General features: G+C 52.3%; 1 protein-coding gene across 1 annotated transcript; it reads left to right on the top strand.

The window, feature by feature from the left end:
* Positions 1 to 657: 657 nt before the first annotated feature.
* Positions 658 to 26,201, top strand: wg (Wnt family member 1 wingless). The gene is made up of 4 exons (XM_011151206.3): positions 658 to 1,901; positions 10,886 to 11,148; positions 24,228 to 24,502; positions 24,921 to 26,201. Exons 1-4 carry the CDS (start codon positions 1,801 to 1,803, stop codon positions 25,482 to 25,484), a joined length of 1,203 nt encoding a protein of 400 aa, XP_011149508.1. The 5' UTR covers positions 658 to 1,800; the 3' UTR covers positions 25,485 to 26,201.
* Positions 26,202 to 26,431: the final 230 nt, after the last annotated feature.

Raw genomic sequence — 26,431 nt, forward strand, 5'->3', positions numbered from 1 at the left:
GCATGCTGGTGGAGGAAGAGCAGGGGCAGAGAGGCTGGGGCCAAGCCGTGAGAGGCGGGGCGAGATTTAATCGGTCTTGGGGGGGTCCACTGGTCCCCACCGCGACAAGGGGGGGAGGGGAGAACGTTCCGTTCTCTCTCTGAAGAGAGATCGGCTCTTCCGCGGAGGAGCGCGTGCAGTCGCTAGCCGAGGTCTATACTTGCCCGTCGAAGGGTATTGGTGGTTCTCCAGCTCGTTGCACCATACCCCCCAAGCAGTGTGAGGGCAGCGCGAAACGAACATACGAACGGTGAAGAGAGAGGGAGAGAAAGAACGAGAGAGAGAGAGAGAGAGAGAGAGAGAGAGAGAGAGAGAGAGAGAGACAGGTAGAAAGGGAGAGAGGGAAAGGAAGAGGGAGAGAACGTGAAAGCAAAAAGGAGAGAGAGAGAGAGGGAGAGAAAAGAGAGGGCGAGAAACAGAAAAGAGTGGATAGAATTTCTCTCCCCTTCGTTGCCTTACGTCGTCGTCGTACCCCGACACGAGCACGCGTGCACGCACGCCCGCGGCAGGCACGCATGCACGCGCGCGCGCCACCGTCGTCGCCGCCGCCGCCGCCACCGCCGCCGCCGCCGCCGCCGCCGCCGCCGCCGCCGCCACCGCCGCCGCCGCCGCCGCCGCAGCAAACGTCCACCATCGAGGACCTCCCTGTCGAGGAAGCAGAGAGTTGGAAAGGACGGTCGACGGACGAACGAAACGGAAGGTGCGGAGCGTGGCGCGCGTGAGCGTACGAGCCACCCCTGACAGATTATAGACGAGAGAGACGGTGGCGTTGTCGAGTCTACTTGGGGCTTGACTCACCCGGTTCTTAGCTGCTCGGCCACACAGCTGGAACCACACAGCAGCCTCCACCACCAGGAAGAAGTGGCTGGCAGGTATAAAACGCTCCCGAGGCGCAGCTTCCGTGAGTGAACGATTGTGTCTTTTTTCCATCGTTGATCGTTCGTTCACTCGCACGTACGTTCTTCAGGGGTAACACCCACCCTTCGAGGGTAGCCTATCGGGGGGTTGGGCTCGTAGTCGAGACGAATCAGTCGCTCGGCCATAGTGAGCAACGGTAGCCCAAACGTCGTGGTGTTTGTCGTGAGGTCAGTCGTGACGACACGTTGACACGTCGCGCTGTAACATCCACTCGCCGACTCGTTCTTACGAGATAGTCAGCTCACGACAGCCGGCTCTGCAGGACAGTGCGCGCGGAAGTGCCCGCAGAAGGACGATACGTCTGTCTACGTACGATAACGTCTGTCGGTCGTCTTTCGACACGCTTCGCCGAACGCTCCGACTTCGGGGTGACGCCGCGGTGATCAGTGACCGTTATCGAGGCACCCCGGAAGGATCGCGCTTAATCCCAGGACGATCTTATCGGCCGATTAGCGTCGGGGTCATGCGCACGACCCCGTGAGTGCGATTCGAAGGATCGAGTTCGCATCGACGGCGTCGGGAGGAAGAGAGAAAGGCGCAGGAAAAGAAAGAGGAACAGAGAGAGAGAGAGAGAGAGAGAGAGAGAGAGAGAGAGAGAGAGAAAGACGCGGGGTTCCGCGCGAGATGTTTGTTCAGTGATAGTTGGTGCGCACGGTGCTCCCGATCGCGAGGATAAAGGACGAGAGAGAAAGGATTTACGAGAACGCGGAGAAGGAGAAGAGGAAGAGGAGGAGGAGGAGGAGAAGGAGGAGGAAGAGGAGGAGAAAGAAGAGGAGGAGGAAGTGGAGGAGGTGGTGGAGGACACTACCGGGTTCGAGACACGCGAGACACACGCCGTAGAAGATGAGGCTCTTGGTGTTGTTGGCCGCGCTCTCGGTGACGGTGCACGTGTCGCGGGCGGAGATCACCAGGAACAAGAATCGCGGCAGGGGATCCATGTGGTGGTGAGTACCGTGGCGACGATGTCCGGAGTCTCGCTCTCGATGAATATACTTCTCGACGGGGAGAAGTCGAACTCCCGAGCCGCCGCCACCACCGGTCCTGTCCCATCGCGAACGCGCGCGCGCTTGTAAACACGCCGCGCCGTAAAACTTTTTTATCGCGCGGACATTACCGCGCGGAGGTTCTCGAAATAAATTATGCTTGCACCGAACGACTTAATAGACTTGTTGACAAAGTCATCGACTAGAGCTGTATAATTCGAGGGACCGGTGGGGAGCGGGGGCATCCCTGAAGAAACGTGTTTCTTGCGTTTCGGATATTTTATTTATTTTCGTGATCCTGTGTCGATTAGTTCGCCGCGAAATATCAATGATTAATAGAGCCGGCCATGTCTTGTTCGTCGCACGTTGAAATAGCTTCTGAGCTGCCAAGAGAGTGACCGAAATTATGCAACTTGCTCTCTCTTTCTCTCTCTCTCTCTCTCTCTCTCTCTTTCTTTCTTTCTCTTTTTCTCTTGGTCTCTACGCAACAAGTAGTTTCGTTTTTTCCCTCTTTCGGGACGGAGGGAATTCCTTTTGTTTTTGTATTCCGCTTCTCATTCAGGTATCGTCACGTCGTTCGTTTCTTCGTAACTACAAATGATTATTTCGCTTTCGTCGAAAGTGTATGCGTCATGTGTATCCGGAATACCCTTTGACAGTCTCGATACACTTGACGGATGATGAGAGAAGATTTCCGCGCACAGTCCGTTTCTTCGCTTATTAACGATCCCGAACAGTATTTTCCGGTGACATCACGGCGCTCAAGGAGTCGAGCGTTCATTAAGATCGCGATTGCGATCGCTGAATCATCGGAGGTAAAAATCACGCCGCAGGACCCACCATCAGCGCTGCTGCGCATGGGACTTACCTCTGACCGGCCAGAAGTTCACGCGAGTCGGCGTGAAAGTCGACGGTGCTTTCACGTTCTTCATCTGTCGTGGATTCACGAATTGTCAGACGGAGTGCAGCCGTGAAAATTCTTTATTCGGTTTCCCGAGAGAGAGAGAGAGAGAGAGAGAGAGAGAGAGAGAGAGAGAGAGAGAGAGAGAGAGAGAGAGAGAGAGAGAGAGAGAGAGACGCTTGGTCCCAGACAACAACCGCGATCTCAACGATTCTCGGCGTAGCTGTCAAGCGAGAGCCACTCCACGGGCTCGCGACAGAGACTAGAGTGGAAATTTATCGCGAGACATTTATCCTCCCTCGACGAGTCTCCAAATAAACGAGACACCAAACGCGGTCGGACAGGACGGAAGGGGATTTCGTTCACGGTGGCTCGTGAATTTCCACCGCACGTTTTTCCCGTCGGGCCTCGTGCTCTACATCGCGTACTCGTAACTTCCGTATTTTTCTGAAAAACGAAACGATCGAAAGACTGCACCTCCGCTCTCACTCTCGTTTCCCATTCCATCTCTCATAGTCACACTTTTTCCCGTCGCGTGTTTCGCACGTAACACGTTTCTCCGAGGAGCTTTCACGTTTCATGTGTCGCGCGGGCATATCGCGATCACGAGAAGGAGGAGGAGGAGGAGGAAGAAGAAGAAAAGGAGGACCTCTCTGCCCCGCGGTTCCTCTTCTTCTTCTTCCTTGCTAGGCGCGGTGTTTCCCCTAATTAAATTGTTACCCACCGCTGAATCGAGCTGACCTTCTCGCGTTAATTAGCCCGCCTCGCGCGCACACGCGCGCGTGCGTACGCATTAACACCTGTCTCGGCCCGGCTTTAATCGCGCTGATCGCACGGTAGCTGCGTTGCTCGCTCGCTCGCACGCGCGCGCGTGTCCCGCGTATGCGTCGTCATTAATTCATTAATCATAATTCTAACTGCGCTCGTTTCGATTGGCGAACGCTCGCTCTCTCGCGAGCGAGCGAGCGAGCGCGTGCTCGCTCGCGATGCGTGTTAGATAATGACTGACTTCGTTAGGCCGACGATAAATAACGCGTGCGCGCGCGCGATCGTATACTATCCCGCGAGATAATCCCACGGCGAATATCCACCCATAACGATAAACCGCCGGCGATAAATCAGCCTGGCTCGCCCGGTTTCCCGCGGACTCGCGCGACGCTTCGCACGGCGATTGTTATTGCCGTGAAATTAATTGAATCGACGCGACGACTCGCGCGTTGCTCGCAATTGCCGAGTCAGCTCTGATCGCTCAACTATCGTCCGTTGTTCCACGACCGTGGGGGAAAAAAAAGATCGCGATCGTTGGTCCCCGGCCTTGCCACGATGGTGTATCGCGAGGACGTATCTGTCCTCATCAGCCGCGCGTCTGGAATAGTTGACAGCCGGAGCGAGCCGCCGTGGAAAAGCACTCGCCAAAAATCCGTGGGAACCTCCGAGCAATCACTCGAAGCAACAGTTCAAGAGACATTCTCGAAGATTCTCGAGAACTCGGGATAGCCTTTAGGCGTTCTCTCGTGACGTCACCACGAGCATTCACATTGTCCGAGTGAATGCGAATAAAAATCTTGCCGGAAAGGAACGAAAAGGAAATGAGGAAGCAAGAAATTTTCCTCGAGAGATTCTCTACGTGAAACCCTGAAAGGCGCATCAGATCCGTTCGCGGAAAAGCTCTCCTCAAGATTGTCTCCATTTAGGGAGAGATTCTTTCACCAAAACATTCTCGTCCTTACGTTGAAGCAAACGGTGTCCAAACAGCCGTCATCGGAATTCGAGGGGCAGACACGGATCGGTCATAGAGTTGTGAGAGATCGCGGCCGGAGTCGTTCCGGCTGTTATCCGTATCGGATTCGTCGGGGATCAACATACGTCGGAATCGATCGATCGATCGGTCGATTGATTGGTCGGCCGGTCGACAAGTACGATCGCGACGACCGGTAGACCGGCGAACGCAGCTCGAGAGCTGCGATGTGGCAGCGGTCGACGTGCGCTATCGAGCGCCGTGGGTGGCCGCATCTGGCGCTAATGGTGACGATTAATTGCCGGCGCGAGCGATAATTACACCTCGCGGCGACACGCAGCGCGCGCGCAGGTCCCGTGCGAAGATCTGCCGGAATTTTTCAGGGGCGCGCGTCAGCGCTCGGAGAATTATTAGGAGGAGTTTGTAGCGCGATCGGTAATCAAGCCTCGCGTGTTTTTCGCGCCTTCTGCGAAGGCGAACGCTCATGTTTCGCCTCGTAAAACAATACCCGTGCGTTTCTAACGGCCCGCTCGGAAGATCGGGCGAGACTAACGCAACGGCGAAGCGACGAGCCTGCAACGGCGCATCGAAGCAAAACGTATTTCCGCGGGACGTCGATACCGGAGATAGCACGATTTCAGGCCGCGATTTAATATTTTGCATTTGATATCGCGCATCGCGTTCGGCACGCATGTGTCGCATCTCGCGAGAGAAACGCCCGAGAGCCGCGAGATTAATCATTAATGTTTCGCGCGTCGACGACGTAACGTCGCGACGTCCGCTACGCGGGCGATCGCGCTCTCGTGTCTGTCGTTTTCGTGGCGAAGCGGTAGTCTCGAGAGCGATGAGCGCGGCCGATTCATCGACGTAGAGCCCAGACTCTCGGACGGGGACGGGAGTCGGGAGCGAGGTGTAGAGGCAGAGTCGCCGTGACAAGCGTGCTCTTCTACGAGAAAGACGAGAAGTCGGCCGACCGAGTGAAAAAGACGTCGCCGCGACATCTCCGTCTGATTCATGGCAGCTCGACCTGATTCACGACGCTGTCGTTCTGGATATGGACGGACTCATGTTAGAAATGACGTGCGCGCCGGGATCGCTTCGCGGCTCGGACGGAACGCGCCGCGCTTGGAAACGCGTTCACTCGGAGACGGACGTCGGCGCGTGCAAAAAGAGCAGGCGTATCGGCGCCCGATAAATAATATTAACAAACCGATTCGCGATGGTCTACAGGCGAGTCTAATGTCGGTCTGGTAGATTGCGGTCCGAGACGTCTGATTTCTCGCGTCGCCTGTCGATTCGCCGGAAATTTCACGGTCGACTTTTACCTTCGTTATCGCACTTTCCCGGTACCTGTCGGACTTTAGACTCCTTCACGCTTCGAATTCGTGACACGCGTTCTCACCCGTCGAGCCCTGAGAGAGGCTGCGAGTAACACGCGCCGGCTATCGACGTTTGAAATCAAAGCGCGCGCGAACTTCTCTAGGATAAACAATGACCTCACGAGTTACATCTCGCTATCGAGATACAAAACAAACAATAGCCTCGTCGTATGACGGGATCATTCGACCGACGGCTGATTCTCGGCAATCGACAATTAGAGAGAGCAACGAAGGATAGGAGGTCCATCGGGCGGCGTTAGGGCCGAAACGCGAATCGACTTGAAGCTATTCTTCATAAACATTACTTAATGGCGACCGCGAGATCCGATAAACACTGTCGACTGCTTATTTGCTCGATGAAGTCAGCAGTCGCGCAGATTCACTTCCGGCGTAGATCCTATTCCGACGCAATTCCGACGGGATCGGCAACGTCCCAGTATCGGAGTATCGCGGCTACAATTCGACGGAGAGATCAACGACAAAAATTCATAATAACAATAGACGGAAATAGACGGAAGTTAATCATCGTCATTTGTTATCGCCACGAACGGTACCGAAAAGATCATCGCCGAATCCTCCCTTCCTCCCCGTCAACCCGTCTCAGCGCGATAAATTATTTTCGTCTCGGCCGTCGTCTGGAGGCAAAGGGCGGGCGAGGGTGGCGCAGCAGCCGGGGGTGGGGAGGAGGGAGCTGTCCGTGAGCTTTTCAGTCAGACGTAAATTGCAAGCAATAGATAGATACTCTAACCGGTCCGCGGCTTATTTATGGACATTGCTTATTGAATGCGCGGGTGCACCGGCGACTCTCTCTCTCTCTCTCTCCCTCTCTCTCTCTCTCTCTCTCTCTCTCTCTCTCTTTCTCTGCACGTAGCCGTCGCGTCAGCCGCGCGCGAGCTCACGGAGAACTCGCCTGTGACGAATCGAAGGGCCCGCCATGCTCGTATTCTGGGCACACACACACACACACACATACACACACACACACACACACACACGCACATACATAACTCGCGATTCTCGTCTTCGAATTCCTCGCTCCGGCGTCTTCCCTGGATTTTGCTCACGCTTAGAGGACACAATACGCGCGTCATGCTTGCGGAGCGGAGTTCGCCGCGAGTCTCGAGCGAAGATCGATCGCCACGTTCCAAGTTGAAGTCAAGTATCAGCGAACTTGTTCCGTAACCTTCCACGACGCCGCACAGTGGGGCCAGGTAACATTTTTTGATTCAACATTCTCTAGAGAATGCTGAATTTCCAACCGATCATCGACACCAACGGATGAGGTTGATCCTGAATAAATTCCAAAGAGAGCTGTCTAGCCGAAATTTTGAAAAAATTATCGGTTCAGGGTTCATGGGTTTACGGTTTGTCTTAAAAGTTTATCGTTGAAAGTACAGTGTCTTGGGTCTAGCTATGGCTAGATTGGTTTCTTGGACTATTTGGAGCTCTTAATATATACGGCTTCATGCATCCACAAGCTGAAAAGTTGTCAAGGATTGCTAGATTCCTAGGTTGATGGGCTTAAGACTCAAAATCTCTCGGTTTTGTGCTTAACGTGTCTAGATTTGATGTTTTTGTGTTTTGAGCGTATGAGTTTTGGGCTAATGGGTTTCTGGTTCAAGATCGAGAAAACCTCGAGGTGTCTATTGATTGGTTTCATAGTTTCAATTCGCTGAATACGCTATTAGATAGAAATAAGTGTCGAATAATGAGTATTTCACAAGTTTCTCGCGTTTAACGATAATTTTTCCTCGTTTGGGGCTAGTAATTCGAGAAAAAAATTTTTTTCTAAATTTTGGCAAGACAGATCTCTTCGGAATTTATTCAGGATCAACCTGATCCATTGGGTGTATCGATGATCGGTCGGAAATTCAGGTCTCTAGAGAATTTTCAACCAAAGAATGTCATCTGGTTCCACTGTGCGCCGTCGTCGACATCGTCGTCGTTGAGCAATTACCGTTGCACGGACACGATGAACAGCAGGCAAGCTGCGCAACGCATTATCACGTCGCGATAACGACGCTTGCGAAGAGTTACGGAATAGATCCACCACGGGGAAGGATCCCGTCTTCTTCTTCCACCGAGCCACGTGCGTCCGCTACCTCGCGCTGCTCGCTGCTCGCGAGTTTGTTTAGCCCGCTCAGAGTGTCAACGAGAGATCTCGGTGGCGGTCGGCTGACAAGGATTTTGCGTTTGTGGCCGCCACGCGGCCCGGTTTCTGTCAGAGCCTTCCTCGATCTCCGCCCGCAGAGTCCGCAGAGCGTTGACGGAGTCGCGGCGACAGTGATTACCTGTTTATTATGCCGGCTGACGACTGATCCGATCCCAGCGCGCGCGAGCTATTTTAAATAAGGGTCGCACGAGCGAGCGAGTGAGTCTCGGTCCCTCGTTAAAGAAGAACAAATATCCAACGCATTCGACGCTTTTTCACGCGGAGCAAATCGGCCGCGGACATTTACGACCCTGTTTGGGCTCCGGCGAGTTCCTCTCTCGTGAGAGGACGCTCGCGGCTCTCTCTCTCTCTCTCTCTCTCTCTCTCCTTCTCCTTCTCCTTCTCCTTCTTCTTCTTCTCTCGTGTCGTATCGACGTTTTACGGCGCTACGTGCTCGCATCGTGTTTCGAAATCGTTGCTGATGCCGTTACATCTTAGATTTGCAGCTCCGGTGTTCGTCCGAAGCCGTTGAAGGATCGAGAGACGATCGGCGATGCTCGAATTGCGCTGCACTTTAGCAGTCGTGTGCTTTGTTTGGCGGAGAGTTTGAGAGTCGGACGTGAAAATTTCGTTGCGCGAGAAATAACGTCGAGCAATGCGGGACGACGCGGCCGCTTCGAATCGTCCTTCGAAGCGTGAATCGCAAATTGTGGCGCGATTACTTTTCCGTCGCGAAGATTCGAGCGGGTTACGGACGCACTTCTTATTAGCCTTGATCAGTATGCATTTTGCGCGGTCCGGCGTTTCTTCGGGGATCGCGCAACCCTCTTCCCACGAAGGGCACACCGTGAGCGCATTTAAACGTTTTTCTGCGCGATGCTCGATCGATCGGGACGCGAATTCTTTCGCAGGCTGGACTCGCGCGGCAGCTTGATTTATATACACATAGGGTGTATCGGAAGTCGGCTACTTTCTCCAAACTGCGGACACAGCAGGCCCCGAGCGAGCGATTTCAGAATCTCAGCGTGATTGATGGAGAGCAATATTCGCAGAGCTACCCAATTAGCAGTAGTTGAAACTGGATGATCAATTTCAAGCGGATGACAAAATCTTATAATTTCGTTTGATTTCCCACGACTTCTGGAGGGCGCAAGAAGGCGCTTGAATGTTGATTTCAATAAAACACTTGGAATTGCAAATTCCGACTTCAGTCGGATCCCTCTCGATTTCGAGAAAAATATTCGCTGCTAAAGAATCCGCGAAACGAGCTCGTGGACTCTTTGGTACACCCTATATACACGGTGTATACACACGACGAGCTACCGTTGATCGAAACTGCTGAACCAGTTTCGTCTTTCGTGCTAATCCACCTTCGTCGGCTCCTCGTCCTTTCGCTCTCGCGCTCCCCTTTGCTCTCGAAAGCGCGCTTTTTTGCGCGCGAAATCGGCGTTTCGCGGTGACGACCGCCGTTTAAATCGCACGCTCCGGCACTCGCAGGCCGCTTCACGAGCGCGTTCTGCAAAACTCGGCGATTTCATCTCGATTCTCATCATTTCCGCGAGCTCTGACATGTCTTCGCTCTGCAGCGCACAGATCCGCGAATCGAGGAGACGCGAGACAAAAGTCGCAGACCCAGCAGCTCTCGTAGGGAGAAGCGACGGAATCCGCTCACGAATCAAAGCCCCGCTTGATGAGCGGATGACGAGGCGCGTTATCGTTAAGGTGGAATTGCCGCGTAATTAAAATTTATTCGCGCGCGATATCGCGCGCGCGCGCGCGCGTTGTGTTACGACGGTCATGTAATACGCGACACGCACGATAACTACGCGCCGCGCCGCGCCGCGTCGTGCACGCCGTGCCAAAACCGACGCATCCACACAGAGGAGCTCATTAAGGGAATTTACTGTCGATCGCGTTGCATTAAAGCTCGGCCACGGCCGAGCGGGGCTCTAGCTTAACCGCCGGACCGAACGCGAACGTGGCTGGCTGCATATAAATTGATAATTTCACGAAAGCGCGCATACTATGTGCGCTTTAACGCCCGTGTCGAGGATATACGATCGGGATTACCCTCCCTCGGACGGCGAGCGAGAGCTCCGGGGGAGCTCCGCTCGCGGCTGGAGTAATTTTACTCGGAGGCTCTTCATTAACACGATCCCTGTTTGAAAACACGTCCTTATAACGCGCCGACGTCTGGCGCGCCGGGGAACGACTCGTCGAAGACTATCCTCTTAAACGCCGGCCGATCCTATTTTGCTTCTTTATCCAACGCGAACGAGATTCCATCTTGTCGTCGTCGTCGTCGTCGTCGTCGTCGTCGTCGTCGTCGTCGTCGTCGTCGTCGTCGTCGAATTCGGAATCGCAGTCGACCTCCGGAGTCGTTCCAAGTGGAATACTGACTTGATTGTAAACGAAACGACTGTTCGAGATAGCTTCTTGATTTTCACGAAGGACTTTCTCTTTCTCTTTTTCTCTTTCTCTGTCTCTCTCTCTCTCTCTCTCTCTCTCTCTCTCTCTCTCTCTCTTTCTTAATCCATTCTTACAGGATCATTTCCTATCCCGGAGGATTCTCTCAAAAGATACATATGTAAACCTTCGCAAATGATTCCTCTGTTTATCCAATGTGTTCCTCCCGCCTCCGCAGGTGTCTGTTCTATTATCGAACGTTAGCTATTGTAGGGACGTTTAATCCTTTTAGATGTGCACCGTTAATCCCGTTAGCGCAAGTTTTATCGCCGGGGCATAATGCAATACGACAACGTGTCTCGCTTTCAGGGGTATAGCTAAAGCCGGCGAGCCCAACAATTTTCTGCCAATGTCATCGGCTGCCCTGCCAATAGAATCGTCGTTTTATGGAACTCTCAGGAGAAAACAGAGGCGATTGGCTCGTGAAAATCCGGGGGTACTGATAGCGGTGGCCAAGGGCGCGAATCAAGCCATCGCCGAGTGTCAACATCAGTTTCGCAATCGACGGTGGAATTGCTCGACGACGAATTTCCTCAGGGGGAAAAATCTCTTCGGCAAGATCGTCGACAGGGGTAAGTGCACTACTCGGCCGAATTCATGAGTGGACGATCGGCGTACCATGATAACGATTGTCTCCACAATTATTTATGTATCATTTCGGGCTGACGAATATCGAATTAACTTTGACAATCGAATCCTGTCCGAATGTTCTCTGTGCGAAGAATAAGATTGGCTCTTGTCGAAATGGAACCTGCTGCTAGGGCTATATTATAAAAAAGTAGACTCTCTTGAAAACTGCGCAGTCGAAGAGTTTCAATTTCTGACTAGAGATAAACGGAAGGAAAATAGGCCTCTGCCGGCTCTTATCGAAATGGAACTTGCTATATTATGAAAAAGTAGACTCTCTTGAAAACTGCGCGGTCGAAGAGTTTCAATTTCTGACTAGAGATGAGCGGAGGGAAAATAGGCTTTTGCCGGCTTTGTTAAAATTAGAGGATAACGGAACTGAAGAGTATCTGTTCTACGACCGAGAAATCGAGCATTGTCACGTGGTCTCATTCTCGATAACCGGTATCCTCGGTAGAGATTTACTGAAGACGAGTTTCGGCAGGGAAGACGAATGGGAAAGGGAACGGGGAAAAGAGACAGAGAGAGAGAGAGAGAGAGAGAGAGAGAGAGAGAGAGAAAGAGAAGGGCGGTCGTTAAGATCGCGAGTGACAAATCTGTCAATTTGTTTGAGCCAACACGAGCCCGATACGTCTCGCGACACTCGGTAGATTAAGTAATGAGGCCGTCATCTCGTCATCGCAATGCGTCATCGCGATAATCGCCGAGCCTTCGGACGATACCTTGAAGATAAGCCGCGGAATCGACGGGCGTAGAGCCAATTTAAAAAGCGACATCATTGGCCGCTTATCTGGCCGAAGAGCGTGTTGCTCTGAGTGGATGATATTTCTCGTAGAGTTCCCTCGCTCCTCATTTATCTCGATTAAATACAGCCATCAGCATACGATTAAACGCAACTTTTATAAATTTGCTTGTTGAATTTGCTTATACGGGCCCAAAGCGAATATATCATCGCGCGGACGAAAATGGCGCGAGCGTTGCGCGGCGTGAATTATGCGGAAATTATGCCGCGAGCGAGCACAGACGTCGATTACAAGCGCGATCAATTATCAATAAAACAACGAAGAAAAAGTATCATAAATTATTCCGAACGCGCGTGGCGCGGACACGGACCCACCGCGAACTTACTCAACGAGTCCCTGAGACATGTAACGTAAGGAAGCCGATTTTTTTTTTTTCAAACGGTCGATTTAAAGATCGATTCGAATCACGAAGAAAAAAATCGATCTTTAAAAAATCAGTCTGTAAAGATTTCAGTCTGTAAAGATTTCAGAAAATCGATTTGAATCGGTATGCATTTGTATCGGTAGTGAAGTGAACCACTCATTAAAGTATACTATCCGTCAAATTTCTACACTCTAAAGCAGACCTCGTGTAATTCATGTAAAGTTTAATATGAATTAGAGAAATTAAATAGACGGTACTCTTTTGGTTGTGTTATGTGTGGCCACAACAAGATGGAAAAAGATCTTTAAATCTTTATGCTGAGGATTTAATTAGTTTGATTAAACATCAATCAAGGGTTATTAAACGTTATTAAATAAGAAATCACGTTTACTGCTATATGCATATACATGTGTATATAATGTATACTATTATATGGAGTAGCTGTGATTGGTTCACGCGTTCCGTTCCGCTGAAAATTTTCGCCCATGGGACATCGGCCTAATGTGCATCGTGCAGCACCATTAAGTGAGTTCAAATATTACAACTAAAAAGAATTAAAAAAATAATTATATTACTAGTAGAAACTGGAAAAATCGTGTTGGCGATTTTCAGAATTTACAGGTCAATTCTTGAATCGATTCAGTTCCAGAAAATCGATTTCAAATCGATCTTTTAGGCTCCGCGATTAATCGATCTTCGATTAAATCGATTTAAAATCGGCATCCCGAACGCGTAACGCACGCGAATATACAGCGATTGTCGCGATGTGCGCAGTCGATTGTACGCGCAACAAAAATGATTACACGCTCGCTAAACATACAGTCATATTGTCCCGTCATCACTCTCGAGACCGTGCAGCCTAGACACCCGCGGTGTTCACGGCGAGGCGCATTAACACCTCGTTCTCGAGTGCGAACGATCGTATAGATCGAGTGCACGAGGGCGCGAAGGCTCCAAGTCGTCGTGGGGTTAGAAGGGCCAGAGCGCGGCCACGGCCGGCCGAGCGGCGGCGGCGGCGGCGGCGGCGGCGGCGGCAATGGGGGGGGAGGGTCTTAGGGGGCGTGCCCTTGGTCCGAAGGCCCCGGGCACGTGCCCTCACCGGCCAGATGTATGTTTTGCAACCTGATAATGGACCTTCTCGTACCAGTTCTGGCTCCCCTGCGGCTCTTTTAGATCTCGTCGAGGCGATTGTAAGCCGAGCTTTTTCGCTCGAGCCGCTCCCACCCCATTATGTCGAATGTCCCCATATGGCCACTTAGTAAAAGTAAAAGAAGTACACGCGGCGCGCAAAGAAGAGAAAGAGGCCTCACGGCTGGCGCGGGGCGGCAGGAGGAGGGGAGGGAGAGGGGTAGAACGAGAGAGAGAGAGAGAGAGAGTGAGAGAGCGAGCGCATTATTTTAATCAGGCTGTAACGCGTACACCTCGACGCCCAGACATGTTTCGTTGTTAGCGCAGCGCAACACGAGACGCTTGTAACGCGCGCGCGGACCGCTCGGCGATTCCGCTCGGGGATTCCGCTCGGGGCGCCAGCTGATACGACGACACTCCCCGCGGCCAAGTGTGCCGTATCTAACGACGAGTGTCTAGTACCGCGGATAGATTTTCGTGTCGTCAGCGCTGACCTAATGGCCCACCGCCTAATGATTCCCGACCTAACCCGTCTCCGCGAGGAGACGCCGGTGTTCACTTTCTATCGCCGAGCGCGACGCCGTACCCGTCGACGATGATACGTGCCCGACGCGACGCGAGCGATTAACACGTTGACCGTCATATCGTTGATTTAACATCGATCGCACGAGGACTCGACTGGCAATCGAGTGAGCAACGACGCGGCGTATAAATGTGATCGCTTCTGTACGCGCGTTTCTTACCTCGTTCCGTCGGCTCTTTATTGGCCGTAAAATTCAATTTTTAGATGCGATTAATTATACATTATGCGTAGCCTAATGAGATGCTATCACGGCGCCGGTTGTCACCGGTGTGACACACCCGTCGGTGCGGCTTTCGACGTGTCGACCGTGTATCGAAAGTTACGTGGGAAGATACGTCGAGCTGGTACTCGTGTTTCAGGATATCAACTGATAGCTACTCGACACATCTTCCTGCATCGTTAACCGATCCTTTTACTCGGCACACTGTGGTCTAAACGTCCGATTTTGTAACAAAAATTAATATCGTTAGTAATAATATATGCATATGATATAATAACGAGTTAAGTACAGTATGGGGTTTTTAAAACGGTACGAGTTAATTATTCTGCAATTATTGAAGATAGCGATTTGGATTATTTTTTATAATTAAATGTCATATGAAGACTAATATTATTGCCAGTATTTCTATCTTTAGCTCATATTTCCCGAAATTTAAAGATCACCAATATTTTTTTAGAAACAATAACATATAACGATGAAATGGGATAGACTATCTGCTCAGTGAAACATAAATAAATTTGTTTTTTAAATATTATCTTAATATCATACACACGCGCGTTATCTAAGTTTACTATAACATTAATAATTTTCTTACTACAACTTGAAAAATCTAATAAAAACAAGGAAAATATGAAAAAAGTTATTGTTTTCTTGTAATTACATACAGAAAGTTACAATTACATAGCTAACAACTGTAACTTAATTTTCTGGTCAATTTGACCATAAAACTTTCTTGGCTAAGGACGGCTGAAGCTTATAAATCATACAATAAAGTTGCGGTATCGATTCTCTATAAGCGTTATATGAGGTTAAAAATCACATCGAATATACATATATGCTGTGCTAAGTACATTTGTCAATTTTGCGAATAATACTTAAAGTATGCGTGTGAAATAATAATATATTGTACTAAAACATTTCAGTAATCTAACTAATTTAAAGGCTGATGTAAATACAGTGCAGGAAAGGCGGCCTGTCAAACATACTAAAAATTCTTCATTTTTATCCACTTGTATTATCTATTCAAGGCAATGTACAAGCAACTTTAAATTACAAAAAATTGTTCCTTGCATATCCTTTTCGGAATTGCAATAATTCTTACTGATATTTTAACGAGTTAGAAAAATTGGTTTTTTGCCAGGTTTTTACGATTTTAGACCATTTTAGACTGCGCGGTACTTGACGAAGGGTTGCGCGAAATTTCCGAGCGCTTCGCGGTCGCTCGCGGTCTGTCTGTCTGTCTATCTGTCCGCCCGGTTGTCGGTCGGTCGGTCGGTCAGTCAGCGGGTTTCCGCGAAATCATCCGCGGAAACGCGTCAGCGCGTCGGCTTTAATGTATGCGCCGCGCGTAATTTCCGATGCAACGCGTATAATACGCGAGCGTTCGTATGCCGGCGGTGTACGCCGCGGGGGTATCGCGCAACTGGTATATCCCACCTTGCGCGCCTCTCGCGCGCGTTATTACTATACTTTGTGGCCGTTAAGGAGTAAACACGGCGGCGGCGGCGGCGGCCGTTAGAAATTCCGCAAATCCGTATGGACGTGTCGCGGACGCGCGGCGTTTATATGACACCTGGCGAGGCGAAAAAGAGCGAGAGCGCGACGGCGGCATCCATAACGCCTTGACGTGTTAATCAAGCCCGCCGAGAAAGCCGCTCTCGCGGATAATAACGCCGGGTCGGGAACGAGGATCCGTTTTTGCATTCGCGCCGGCACCGCGAGAGGAGCCACCACGGCGCGGCGCGACGCTAGGCACGCCGGAAAATCACCGAGCAAACGAATTGTCTGCGATAAATTACGTCGCGCGACTCCTCGCGAAGATCGATCGCGAATAACGTCGCTCGCTCTCTCTCTCTCCCTTTCTCTCTCTGTCCATTTCTTGCATAGGAATTATCAGGTAACCGTTGGGGATATCAATTTCGCACGAGTGGACAGTTTCCTTTTACGATTACGTTCCACGTCACGGAGAACACGTAACGGTGCGTAAAACATATATTAGAAAACGTTTAATTATACACGTCAGGAAGCGACGGTCTCTCCTCTCCCGACGCTCGACTGCACCGAGGTGCACCGTGTACCCCCTCGCGCGGACACTCAATTAACGCGCGCGATCGATCGCTTCCTGCACCGATCGAGAAAACAGCAAACCGCCCCGAGGATTCCCGTCGATCACCTCGTCAGATTTGAGTTTCGTCGTTTGCGCGGACCTCGCCGGTTCGTCCCGTTTCCCCTCCCCCGTGATAATCCGCGCGCAGTCTCGCTCGCAACCACCGGCGGACGACGAGGCCCTCGACCTTTCACCTTTCCGTCCTCATCGTCGTCGTGTGAGCGCGGACCAGTTTCCACCGCTCTTCTCGTCGCCGCTCTCGCCTCGCTATCTTCTTTGTCCTCGTATAGATCCTCGAGATTTCATCTCTCCGTTGAGAGCGCGCGGGGAACACGAAAAGCGCGGGGAGAGAGAAGCGCAGATCGCTATCGGTCGAGTGGTAATGCGCTCTTCGTACTCGTCGTCGTATTCGCGGATAAAGAGATCCGCAGGGGATTTGAGGGGGACGAGGAAAGAAGGAAAAGTGAGAGAAGAAGAAGAGAGGAGAAAAACTCGCGGTCGATCGTCTAACGGTCGAAACGACCGTTTCCAGATTGTACGTAGAGAGAGAGAGAGAGAGAGAGAGGGAGAGAGAGAGAGAGAGAGAGAGAGAGAGAGAGAGAGAGAGAGAGAGAGAGCCAGCTGAGCGCACCGTCAAACTGTCGGCCACGGCTGCGTGCCGGAAATATAAATCGTGAAAGTAGCTCGGTAATATATGGATTTTTGAGCTGGACAACACAGGCACACAGAGTTACCGGGAACACGGAGACACACGGACGTGAGATCGCGTCGGTTTCACACTGACACGACGTTCGTGGACATGCATATTAATTGCGCCAAGAATACAAAATCATGCAAATTCATGCGTCAGGCTGTAAGATATTTTTAGTGTAAACTTGTATAAATATATCGGGACGAGCTAATTCGGCGGAGAGACGTTGCGTTATCCGGGGGCTTTCGTAAAACGAGAGAGAGAGAGAGAGAGAGAGAGAGAGAGAGAGAGAGAGAGAGAGAGAGAGAGAGAGAGAGAGAGAGAGAGAGAGAGGGAGGAGGGAAGGGTTGAGAGGGGACGAGAGATACACACGCTCACTATACGGAGTATCTCTCTTAATGCTCCAGCGTTTCCGCACGGGCGTATTATTAAGTGCAGAACAAGTTATCAATCCACGCTGTGAATTGCTAATCACGATTTCAGCCGTGAGAAAGACGCTCTTAATGTATTCGCATGGCCGGGCATTCGTTTCGCGGGCCCTGTCGCGAGCGCCGGCGCGCTCGCTCGCCCGATGATTTGTTAAAAAGATACGACAAAAATATATGACTGTCAATTAATATGTATAACGAAGCGAGACTTTTATCGACAGGTCGGGGCATCGTGAGCTTGACATTTAAATTTGAACGTTGCGCGACTAGCCGTTGCGTATGCGAAGCGAGGCGCACTTGGACCTTTAGCGGGATTTTAGCGTTGTCGCGAATCCACGGCCCGGCTTTTCCTGGCCTTCGCGGTCTGGACGGCGGATACTTTTGGTTGCGTTTGTACTCGATATTATAGCTGGTAGTGAGTGCGTTCGCGGCCTGTAATCATTTCGCCGCCGAGAGCCACCTACCGCATTGGTGTACCCTCGCTGCTTGCCTCTCCGGCTCGCCGTCTCGCTCCTTCGTTCTCTCGCGCGGTCTTCTCTTCTCTCCCCTTTCTCTCGCGCCTTTCTCTCGTGCCTCCTGCATCCTCCTGTATCTTCCTCCTCCTCCTCCACCTCCTCGTCGTCGTCGTCGGCGACGGCGGCGTCGGCGGCGTCGGCGGTGGCGGCGCGCACACCATGGCTCGGCAAAAGCGAGCCCCACAGCCTAATTGCTCGGTAAACTGCGAATCTCGCGAGACCCCGACGCGCAACACTACGTCTCTTCCTCTGGCAGATTGCATCCGACGCAGGATGCGTCTGAAATTATTCGCTCTGCGAAAGGGAGGAAGAGGTAGATGGGGAGGAAAGGAGGAACACCGGCGGGTAGTCGGTGACGGATCGCGTGCGCCCGGTTTTAAGTTAATTCGACATTCGGCGGGATGAAAGTGGAAGTGACCGAGAGATGCAGATCGTCGTCGGTCTCCCTGCATTTCGCGTTTGATAAGCGCAGGAGGAGTGCGTTAGATAAATTTGGCACGTCAATCCGGCGAGTTAGGGACCGCTTTGACGGCAAGTGCAATTAACACGAGCACGATATAATGACACGTTGCACAGAGAACGGATCCGTGACATATTGTCGGCGCGGTAATAGAATTTGTGATACGGGAATAGTCGAGGTTGTTTGCGCGCGCATCTCTCACACACACACGCACACACACACACACACACACACACACACAGTATGCAAATAATCATCTTTCTCAGGCTACCTCGCCAATGAGGCGACCAATCAGCGAAAGAAGTCCAAAATTAGTTACGGCTCCGCATCCTATCCCGCGAAATGACTCTGCAGCTCTTCGCGGTTTGCATTTCATCTTCATGATTCAGTTATAACTGAAGTTCCAACAGAAGGTAAAATGCGGAGCGCTGAAAGGAGCGCGGGGCCGCAAAGCGGCCTCCGCGGCGCACAGATCCGTAACAAATTTCGGCTCTTCTCCGCCGACTGATTGCATTATGCGCATTGTATATTATACGCACGCGTACGTCGGCCGAAGCTCGGCCGGAGCTCGACGCTTGAGAAATTTAGCGACGGACCGACAGCCCGAGAGAGCTGCGCGCGATTCGTCTAATCGCGCTCAATCTCTCGCCGCCGCTAATCTTATCTTCCTTGAGACGAAGTCAATTCGCGTGCGCGAATGTCCTCGGCGTCGTGCGAATCGCAGAGTCGACGTAATCGGGCCGTTTGCACGATAAATTCAATCAATACCTGTCCGGTGCGCGCGCGCGCGCGCGCGCGACGCAGGACGCGTCTTATATGGCGACACCGGGCGCTTTTTGCCGCGGCGTTACGCCGCCATAAATCGCGGCCTATGATGGGCTACATGTGTCGACGGCACGCCACGGTTTCTTGCGAAAACGTGAGCCGCGACCCAATGGGGTCCCCGTGATTTTTACATCTTGTTTGCTTCCACGATGCCCTCCCCTACCCCCGCCCTGCGCCCTGCGCCCCCCGCCGCCCCGTCCTCGCGGCGAGGCCGCTCTCGGGTCTATATGGCGCTCCGTGTTATTTCGCGGGCTTCGAGTTCCTCGGGAGTGTTCCGCCTGTTCTCTCGGCCTACCTTCGCCTTTCTTATCTTCGGGCCGAGCCGAGCCGAGCCGCCGCCGCCGCCGCCGCCGCCGCGATCATTCATATCGGAATACCTGCCGTTGCCGCTTATCGAAGAACATCGTTAGCGAGCGCGTCAAGTATGAAAAAAAAGGGTCTTGCGCGAGGCGGCTCAACTGTTTGATAAATCTTGTGATAATCGTACAATTTTCTTCTTCTTCTTCTTCTTCTTCTTCTTCTTCTTTTTCTTTACGTGTCCGTAATCCTTTTCGAAGATTCTCGTCCCGCCGAAGTCGCTGTCTGCCTTTTCGTTACTGTGTCGTGAAACGCCCGAAATTGGACTTTCCCGCGCGTCTGTAAATTGAGAAGGACGCTTTTGCGAGTCGTGAGAAGACGCAACGAGAGAGAAGAAAGAGACGTCTCTTGGGTCGACATTTTTCCGCGCATCCGCAAGGTCCGCTGCCGCCGGTCGCAATTTCCGTTCGAGCGCGCAGGCGATAAATCTTACCTCTCGGCTCATCGTAACGTCCGTAATGAATCATCGTAAGCGACTTTATGTCGAGCCTATCACTCGGAATCACGGGCCATCGTCTCATGGTCCGATGGCTGTATTACGACGACAGCGTCTACATAAATCAGCGCGTCGTCGATATCGTTCGCGTCTCGGGGACCACCGTCGTCAGCGCGCGTCCTTTTGGATTCCACGCGTAGGTGGTTGCGCTATAATTCCTGCCCATACCGGCTGTGACAGGGAAGCTGTCGGGCCGCGACAGTGGCAATAATTCCCAACGATTTTATCTCCGTGGAATTTCAACCGAGACGCAAATGTCCCTCGTAAAGATGCGCGGCGATGTCGCTTAGGACAGCCCCGCCAACGGCGGCAACGGACCTTGTGGATACTCACTCGATGTGTCTCATCGAGCCTCCACCCGCGACACGTCCGTCTCGCGTGATCCCCGTTAATCTTAATCGCGGACGCCGAATCGTGGTCTCTCGCCGTCGTCGCAATTGGAAGCATTTCCGATCAGACGCGCAGCGGACACCTCGTGTATCGCGCCTCGATGCATTTATTTGTTGTTATCGTTGCTGGGACGTAATTTATTCAGCGCGCGGTTAATTGACGCACGAGTCATCCAGTCGTTCCACCGACGATCATTTTTATTTTCCTTGTAGAAATTTATGTCACGTACATGTGAAAAAACAATAATTTGAGCTTGAGATTTCTAAAAGTAACACAGTACGTGTTGCGCCTTGTACTTGGCGCCTTTCTTTTACCTTTTTGTTCAGAAAGATAAGTTTTATATGTTTTATACATGTTACATACATATATATCGAAAAACAAAATTTTTATTACGCGGGATAGAAGCGTGACAATTTAGCCGGCTGCCGGAATTAGAATCTTTCCTCGCTTCCAACGGCGATTTTCTTCTCCACTTTAATACAATTTAGGGGAAAGGAACATTCCGCGATTCCCTTTTCAGCGTTTCTCTTACAGTACATAAACGGAACGAGGCAGCGATTTGGCGCAACGTGCTGAATAGCTCCTTGCGCCAATTGGCTCTTTCACCCGCGTGAACGAGCATGGATCGGTTTGCTTGTGATTTCTCGCGAAGAACTCGACATATACGCACACACTTTGAATCCGAAATAACCCGAATCTGCCACCGCCCTTGGCACTCCGCCGCGGGTCCCAAGCGCGACGGAAGGAATTCCCGTGGACGTGTGTGCGCGCGTGTTTACTTTGCGGCCGTGCTCTAGCTGCGCCTTCTTCAACTATTCTTCCTTTCCCCCCCCTCTCTCTCTCTCTCTCTCTCTCTCTCGCTCTCTCCTGTACTATTTGAACGAGTCGATAAAGCCGCCGTCGAACTATTTATCATGCGCTGAAGCGCGCGAGCAAGGAACGGCGCGTCGGCCGTCGTCGAGGGTAAACAATCGCGCGGTGCCGGGATTACCGGAGTCGCGTTTTTTTTTCTTTCCCTCCATGAACCTCCCGCTCGATATGCCTCCCTCGCGGCGCGGCGAGTCTCTCTCCTCGTCCCTCTGCACCTCGGTTTTCCTCCCTTTCCGCCGTTTTCCCCTTTCCGCGCTTGGTACCCGGTGCCGATAACGTTTGTTCGCGCGTCGCGTGGAAACGAGACCGCGGCTCGCGCTTATCTCGCCAACAACGCGACGGTTCGATTGTTTGAGAATCGTAAAACCCCGTCCGGGAAAAAATCGAACGGATTGCTTTCCACGAATTACGAGATCCTTCGCGAGGCGCAATGAGTTCATCACGAGCATGGCGTTCGCCACGCGCGCGCGCGATGATTGGACTCGGTTCGTCGAGAGCCACGTGGGGAAACGCGTGATTCAGCCCGAGGTAATACGTGCGGCAATACGAGACACGCCGACGTTGCGCTACACCTTTGCTTGTCCAACGGGACCGAGACGGCGCGGAGACGACGCGCCGAGACTTTGTGAATCGCCGGAAACGCGTGATGGAAAAACTCTCTCTCTCTCTCTCTCTCTCGCGACAGTCGTGACGCTGCTTTTCATGCACTCTTTGGGCCTTCTTTGAGCATCGTTGAGCTTTCTATTTTAACTCAACTAATGTTGCAGCAACAACTTTCCGCTCCTTTCCCACTGCCCCTCCCCCCTCCCCTCCCTTCTTAAAGAAGGCTGCTTTGTACGCTTCTGTCGTTCTAACGGCAAAAAGTGCCAGCTAATTCAGCGAAGAGGAAAAGATTTTTTGTCTCGCTCAACGAGTTAATGCCTCGTCGTTTGGCCACCTCTCGTATATTGTCAAACTGGATGACACCCTATCGTTCTCGTTAATCTTCCGAACTGATGACGTCTCGCACGGAGAACAATGTGACCGCGGTGTAACTTACTCCGTCACGGTAGTCCTGGGTCACGACAAATAATATCTGGAACAGATCGAATTGAGGATGAGAGAGGAAACGAAGAGAGCAGGATCCACCGTGATAATGGGGTGTAACGGCATAAATCACCCCGAGTGCCGCGAGACCCCTCTTTCGTCCGCGCAGCTTACACCCCGTCGTCCTCGTTCTTCTCGCTCTTTCGCTTGGCATCGCTGAGATGCTAGGAAAGATCGTCCTGGTCGTCCTGCTCTCTCTCTCTCTCTCTCTCTCTCTCTCTCTCTCTCTCTCTCTCTCTCTCTCTCTCTCTCTCTCTCTCTCTCTCTCTCTCTCTCTCTCTCTCTCTCTCTCTCTCTCTCTCTCTCTCTCTCTCTCTCTCTCTCTCTCTCTCTCTCTCTCTCTCTCTCTCTCTCTCTGCTTTCTACCTTTCGTCCACGATCTCGCACAGCCTCAATCCGAAGCTATTCTGTCTCCGCATCCTCTGTCGCGGTCCACTACTGTGAGCGAGGAAATACACAACGGAATGCCACCGTCGCCACGGAAAAGACTTGTGACGAATTTCGGGCTCGTAGCCGAGCTCGATTCGTCGCGGTCGATCAGCCGGCCGTCGAGCCGAGTCAGCCACCCTCGCGCGCGACGTTGAATCGTTTAACGTCTTATTCTTGCCCGATTTCCGTCGGGTTCCTCTCCACCTCGACACGCACGTGTGTCTCGATCGACCTAAAAATTCCTTCCGCCGACTTTTCGCCGATCGGTCGCTTGAGAAACTTGAAATACGAATCACTCGGAATTAAGAGAATGCAGCCGCGCTTACCAAGTTGGACACAAATGGGCAGTACTCGTCAACTTGTCCGATTAGATTAGATTAGACGTAATTATATCACTTGACGAAGAATGCCAAGCAGGATAATTCAGCCATCATCTGTTACTCCAAGCGTGAGAACTCGCGCTCTCGCGCGAGTTACGTCTCGGCCGAACAAGCCGCTCGAAAGTGAGAAAAATGTCAAACTCGCCTCGAAAAGATGCAGCGCGATGTGATATCTCCCTCGCTAATGGGACCATGTAACATTGTCTTGACACAGTGCGAGCTCGCAATTTACGAAATCGCCTCGGCCGCTCTTCCCTCCGTGATATCTCTTCACCGGTACAAAAGGAGCCGGCAGGCACCTGCGTCTTATGCAGATAAGGTCGAGGTGCTTCGGGTCAGCCCACTCAGGGTTAAGGTCACGTACCGTCTCCCGCCTGTCTCTCTTCCTCCCTCTGTCGTTCTCCTCGTCGCTCCCGCGGTCCTCGCCACTCCCGTTCTCCCTCGCCACCTTCCACCTGCGAGGACCTCTCGCGCGCGCAGGTAGTCTCCTGCGGAGGATTGAGACGTTGCCTGACGTCACCACTCACCTCCCACGCGACTAACCACCGTGAAAGTTTTGTCTGCACCGAGCCGCCGAGCATGGAGATATTGATATCTGCGTTTCTTCCCAGTCGAGAGAGAAAGGAAAGTATGTTTCACGAGAATACTTGTGTGACTGCCGAGGAGATTCATCTCACTGCGAAATGGCGGTCGCGAGGAAAACGAGTTCTTTTCGAGCGCCCGCTCGCGCTCGCGACGCCGAGTGAGATTGGAAATTTCCAATCTAACCTAACCTAACCGATTGCGACGATGCGCATTGCGATTAGTTTTTCGGGGCGAGGCGACAGCGACTCAGCAGCGACTCAGTTTCCAGCACGGCGCGCGTCATAAATTTCCCGTGATTTCCTTGCAGGATGCCGAGAGACCGCCTTCATCTACGCCATCACGAGCGCGGCTGTGACTCACAGCATCTCGAGGTCATGCAGCGAGGGCAGCATACAGTCGTGTTCCTGCGACTATACTCACCAATCAGGCACATCATCCGCCATTAAGGACTGGGAATGGGGCGGTTGCTCGGACAACATCGGCTACGGCTTCAAATTCTCTCGCGAATTCGTCGATACCGGCGAGCGCGGTCGGAATCTCCGCGAGAAGATGAATCTGCATAACAACGAGGCCGGCAGAGCGGTAAGCTCGCTTCTCTCTCCGTGATTTTTTATCATTGTCGTTGCGCACGTAAAAAGAAGAGAAAGAGACAAAATGGAGAAGCGCTCGAGTTATTTTCCCCCGAGTGATTCATGTCTTATTCATACATTACGTATACATTCCCTACATTTGTCTCTCTATTTATTTGTATTTATTTCAATTTATTTCTGCTTTTGTTTCACTTTATTCTTCGTCATCGTCCATTTTGCTCACAAAGTAATTGGCTAACATTTGTCACGATTTGTCGTAAATTCGGATCGAAATGCGGGAGCGAGCGCGGGGCTCGAAGCGACCACCCGAATAAGATATCTCCGATGCGAAACAGAGCCTGTCCGAGAGTGTCCGAGAGGATCAGCGCGAGGATACGAAAATAGCGGGCGCCGTCTGTTGTTCGTTACAGCACGTGTCCTCGGAGATGCGGCAGGAGTGCAAGTGCCACGGCATGTCGGGCTCGTGCACGGTCAAGACTTGCTGGATGCGGCTGCCGAATTTCCGGGTGGTCGGTGACAACTTGAAGGACCGTTTCGACGGCGCCTCTCGGGTGATGCTCAGCAACTCGGACCGTACGCGCGGCAACGGCAACAGCAACACCATCACCAGCAACTCCGCCAGCAACTCGGTGCACGGTCACCGCGAGGGTCCGCCTCGCCGGCACCGCTACAACTTCCAGCTGAAGCCGTTCAACCCGGAGCACAAGCCGCCCGGGCCGAAGGACCTGGTCTATGTGGAGCCGTCGCCGGCGTTCTGCGAGAAGAACCCGAAGCTCGGCATCTTGGGCACTCACGGCCGGGTCTGCAACGACACCAGCATCGGCGTCGACGGCTGCGACCTCATGTGCTGCGGCAGGGGCTACAAGACGCAGGAGTTGACGGTGATCGAGAGGTGCGCGTGCACCTTCCACTGGTGCTGCGAGGTCAAGTGCCAAGTGTGCAGGACGAGAAAGATAGTACACACATGCCTGTAGAGGAGGAGCCCAGGCTCGCTTGGTCTCGCGAGTGACGCAGGAGTTGCGCAGGTGACGTGAGCTTTTACGGCAGAAACTGGGCTCGCTTGCGAGCTCTTGTGCTTTCGGCGAGACGTTACAATCTCGCCGAAACGAAAGTGTAGCGAAACGGAACGGGCTCGAGGAACAACTCCACGTAAGGACAAGACTACGTTTCCGTTTCAGAATCGAAATGCCCCGGCGGTCTCCTTTTCGCTGACGCGCGAACGACCGATCGGCGGTCTCGACCGACGCGAGAGGATCTTCTATCGCGCGACTCGCCGGACGGGGCCGAGAAGTCGTCCCGGCGACCCGCGCGTGGCCTCTCCTCGTCTCTCCAGTATTACGCGAAACGAACGAAGGCGAGAGAGAAATCACGTATATTTATTAATACGTCACGTCGCGCACGTACTAAAGACTGAGACGGTGGGAGAAGCGTTCGCGCGATCGTGTAGTGTTCTAAGGCTTTTTTTTTTTTAAGGCAGACTGGAAGATCGGGCGCGTGGAAGCGATGTAAATACGAGCGACTCGCGGACGAGAGTCCGTCGCCGACGAGGACTCGACCGTGTGGCCCGTTCATGTCGGTCTGTGAAGTCGACCCGACGCAGCTGTGTCGCACGCACGTGTAACACAGGAGAATCATTTGAGGCTACTACATTGTGTGTGTGTGCGTGCGTGCGTGCGTGCGTGCGTGCGTGTGTGCGTGTATGTGTGTGTGTGTGTGTGTGTGTGTGTGTGTGTGTGTGTGTACGTTATTCGACGAAAGCGTCGAAACCGGCTCAAATAACGCGCTCAAACACGATTCGTTGGGACTGAAAAGGTACATTGAGAAAACGCGTACATTGAGTCGTTACCGGACGATCAGACGCTCGTCTAATCGGTCTTTTCTCCGTTGTAAGAGGCCGTCGACGAAGCTGCGTTAAACGAAT

This window comes from Harpegnathos saltator, unplaced genomic scaffold, assembly GCF_003227715.2.
Source record: "Harpegnathos saltator strain DR-91 unplaced genomic scaffold, Hsal_v8.6 scaffold374, whole genome shotgun sequence".
NCBI lineage: Eukaryota > Metazoa > Arthropoda > Insecta > Hymenoptera > Formicidae > Harpegnathos > Harpegnathos saltator.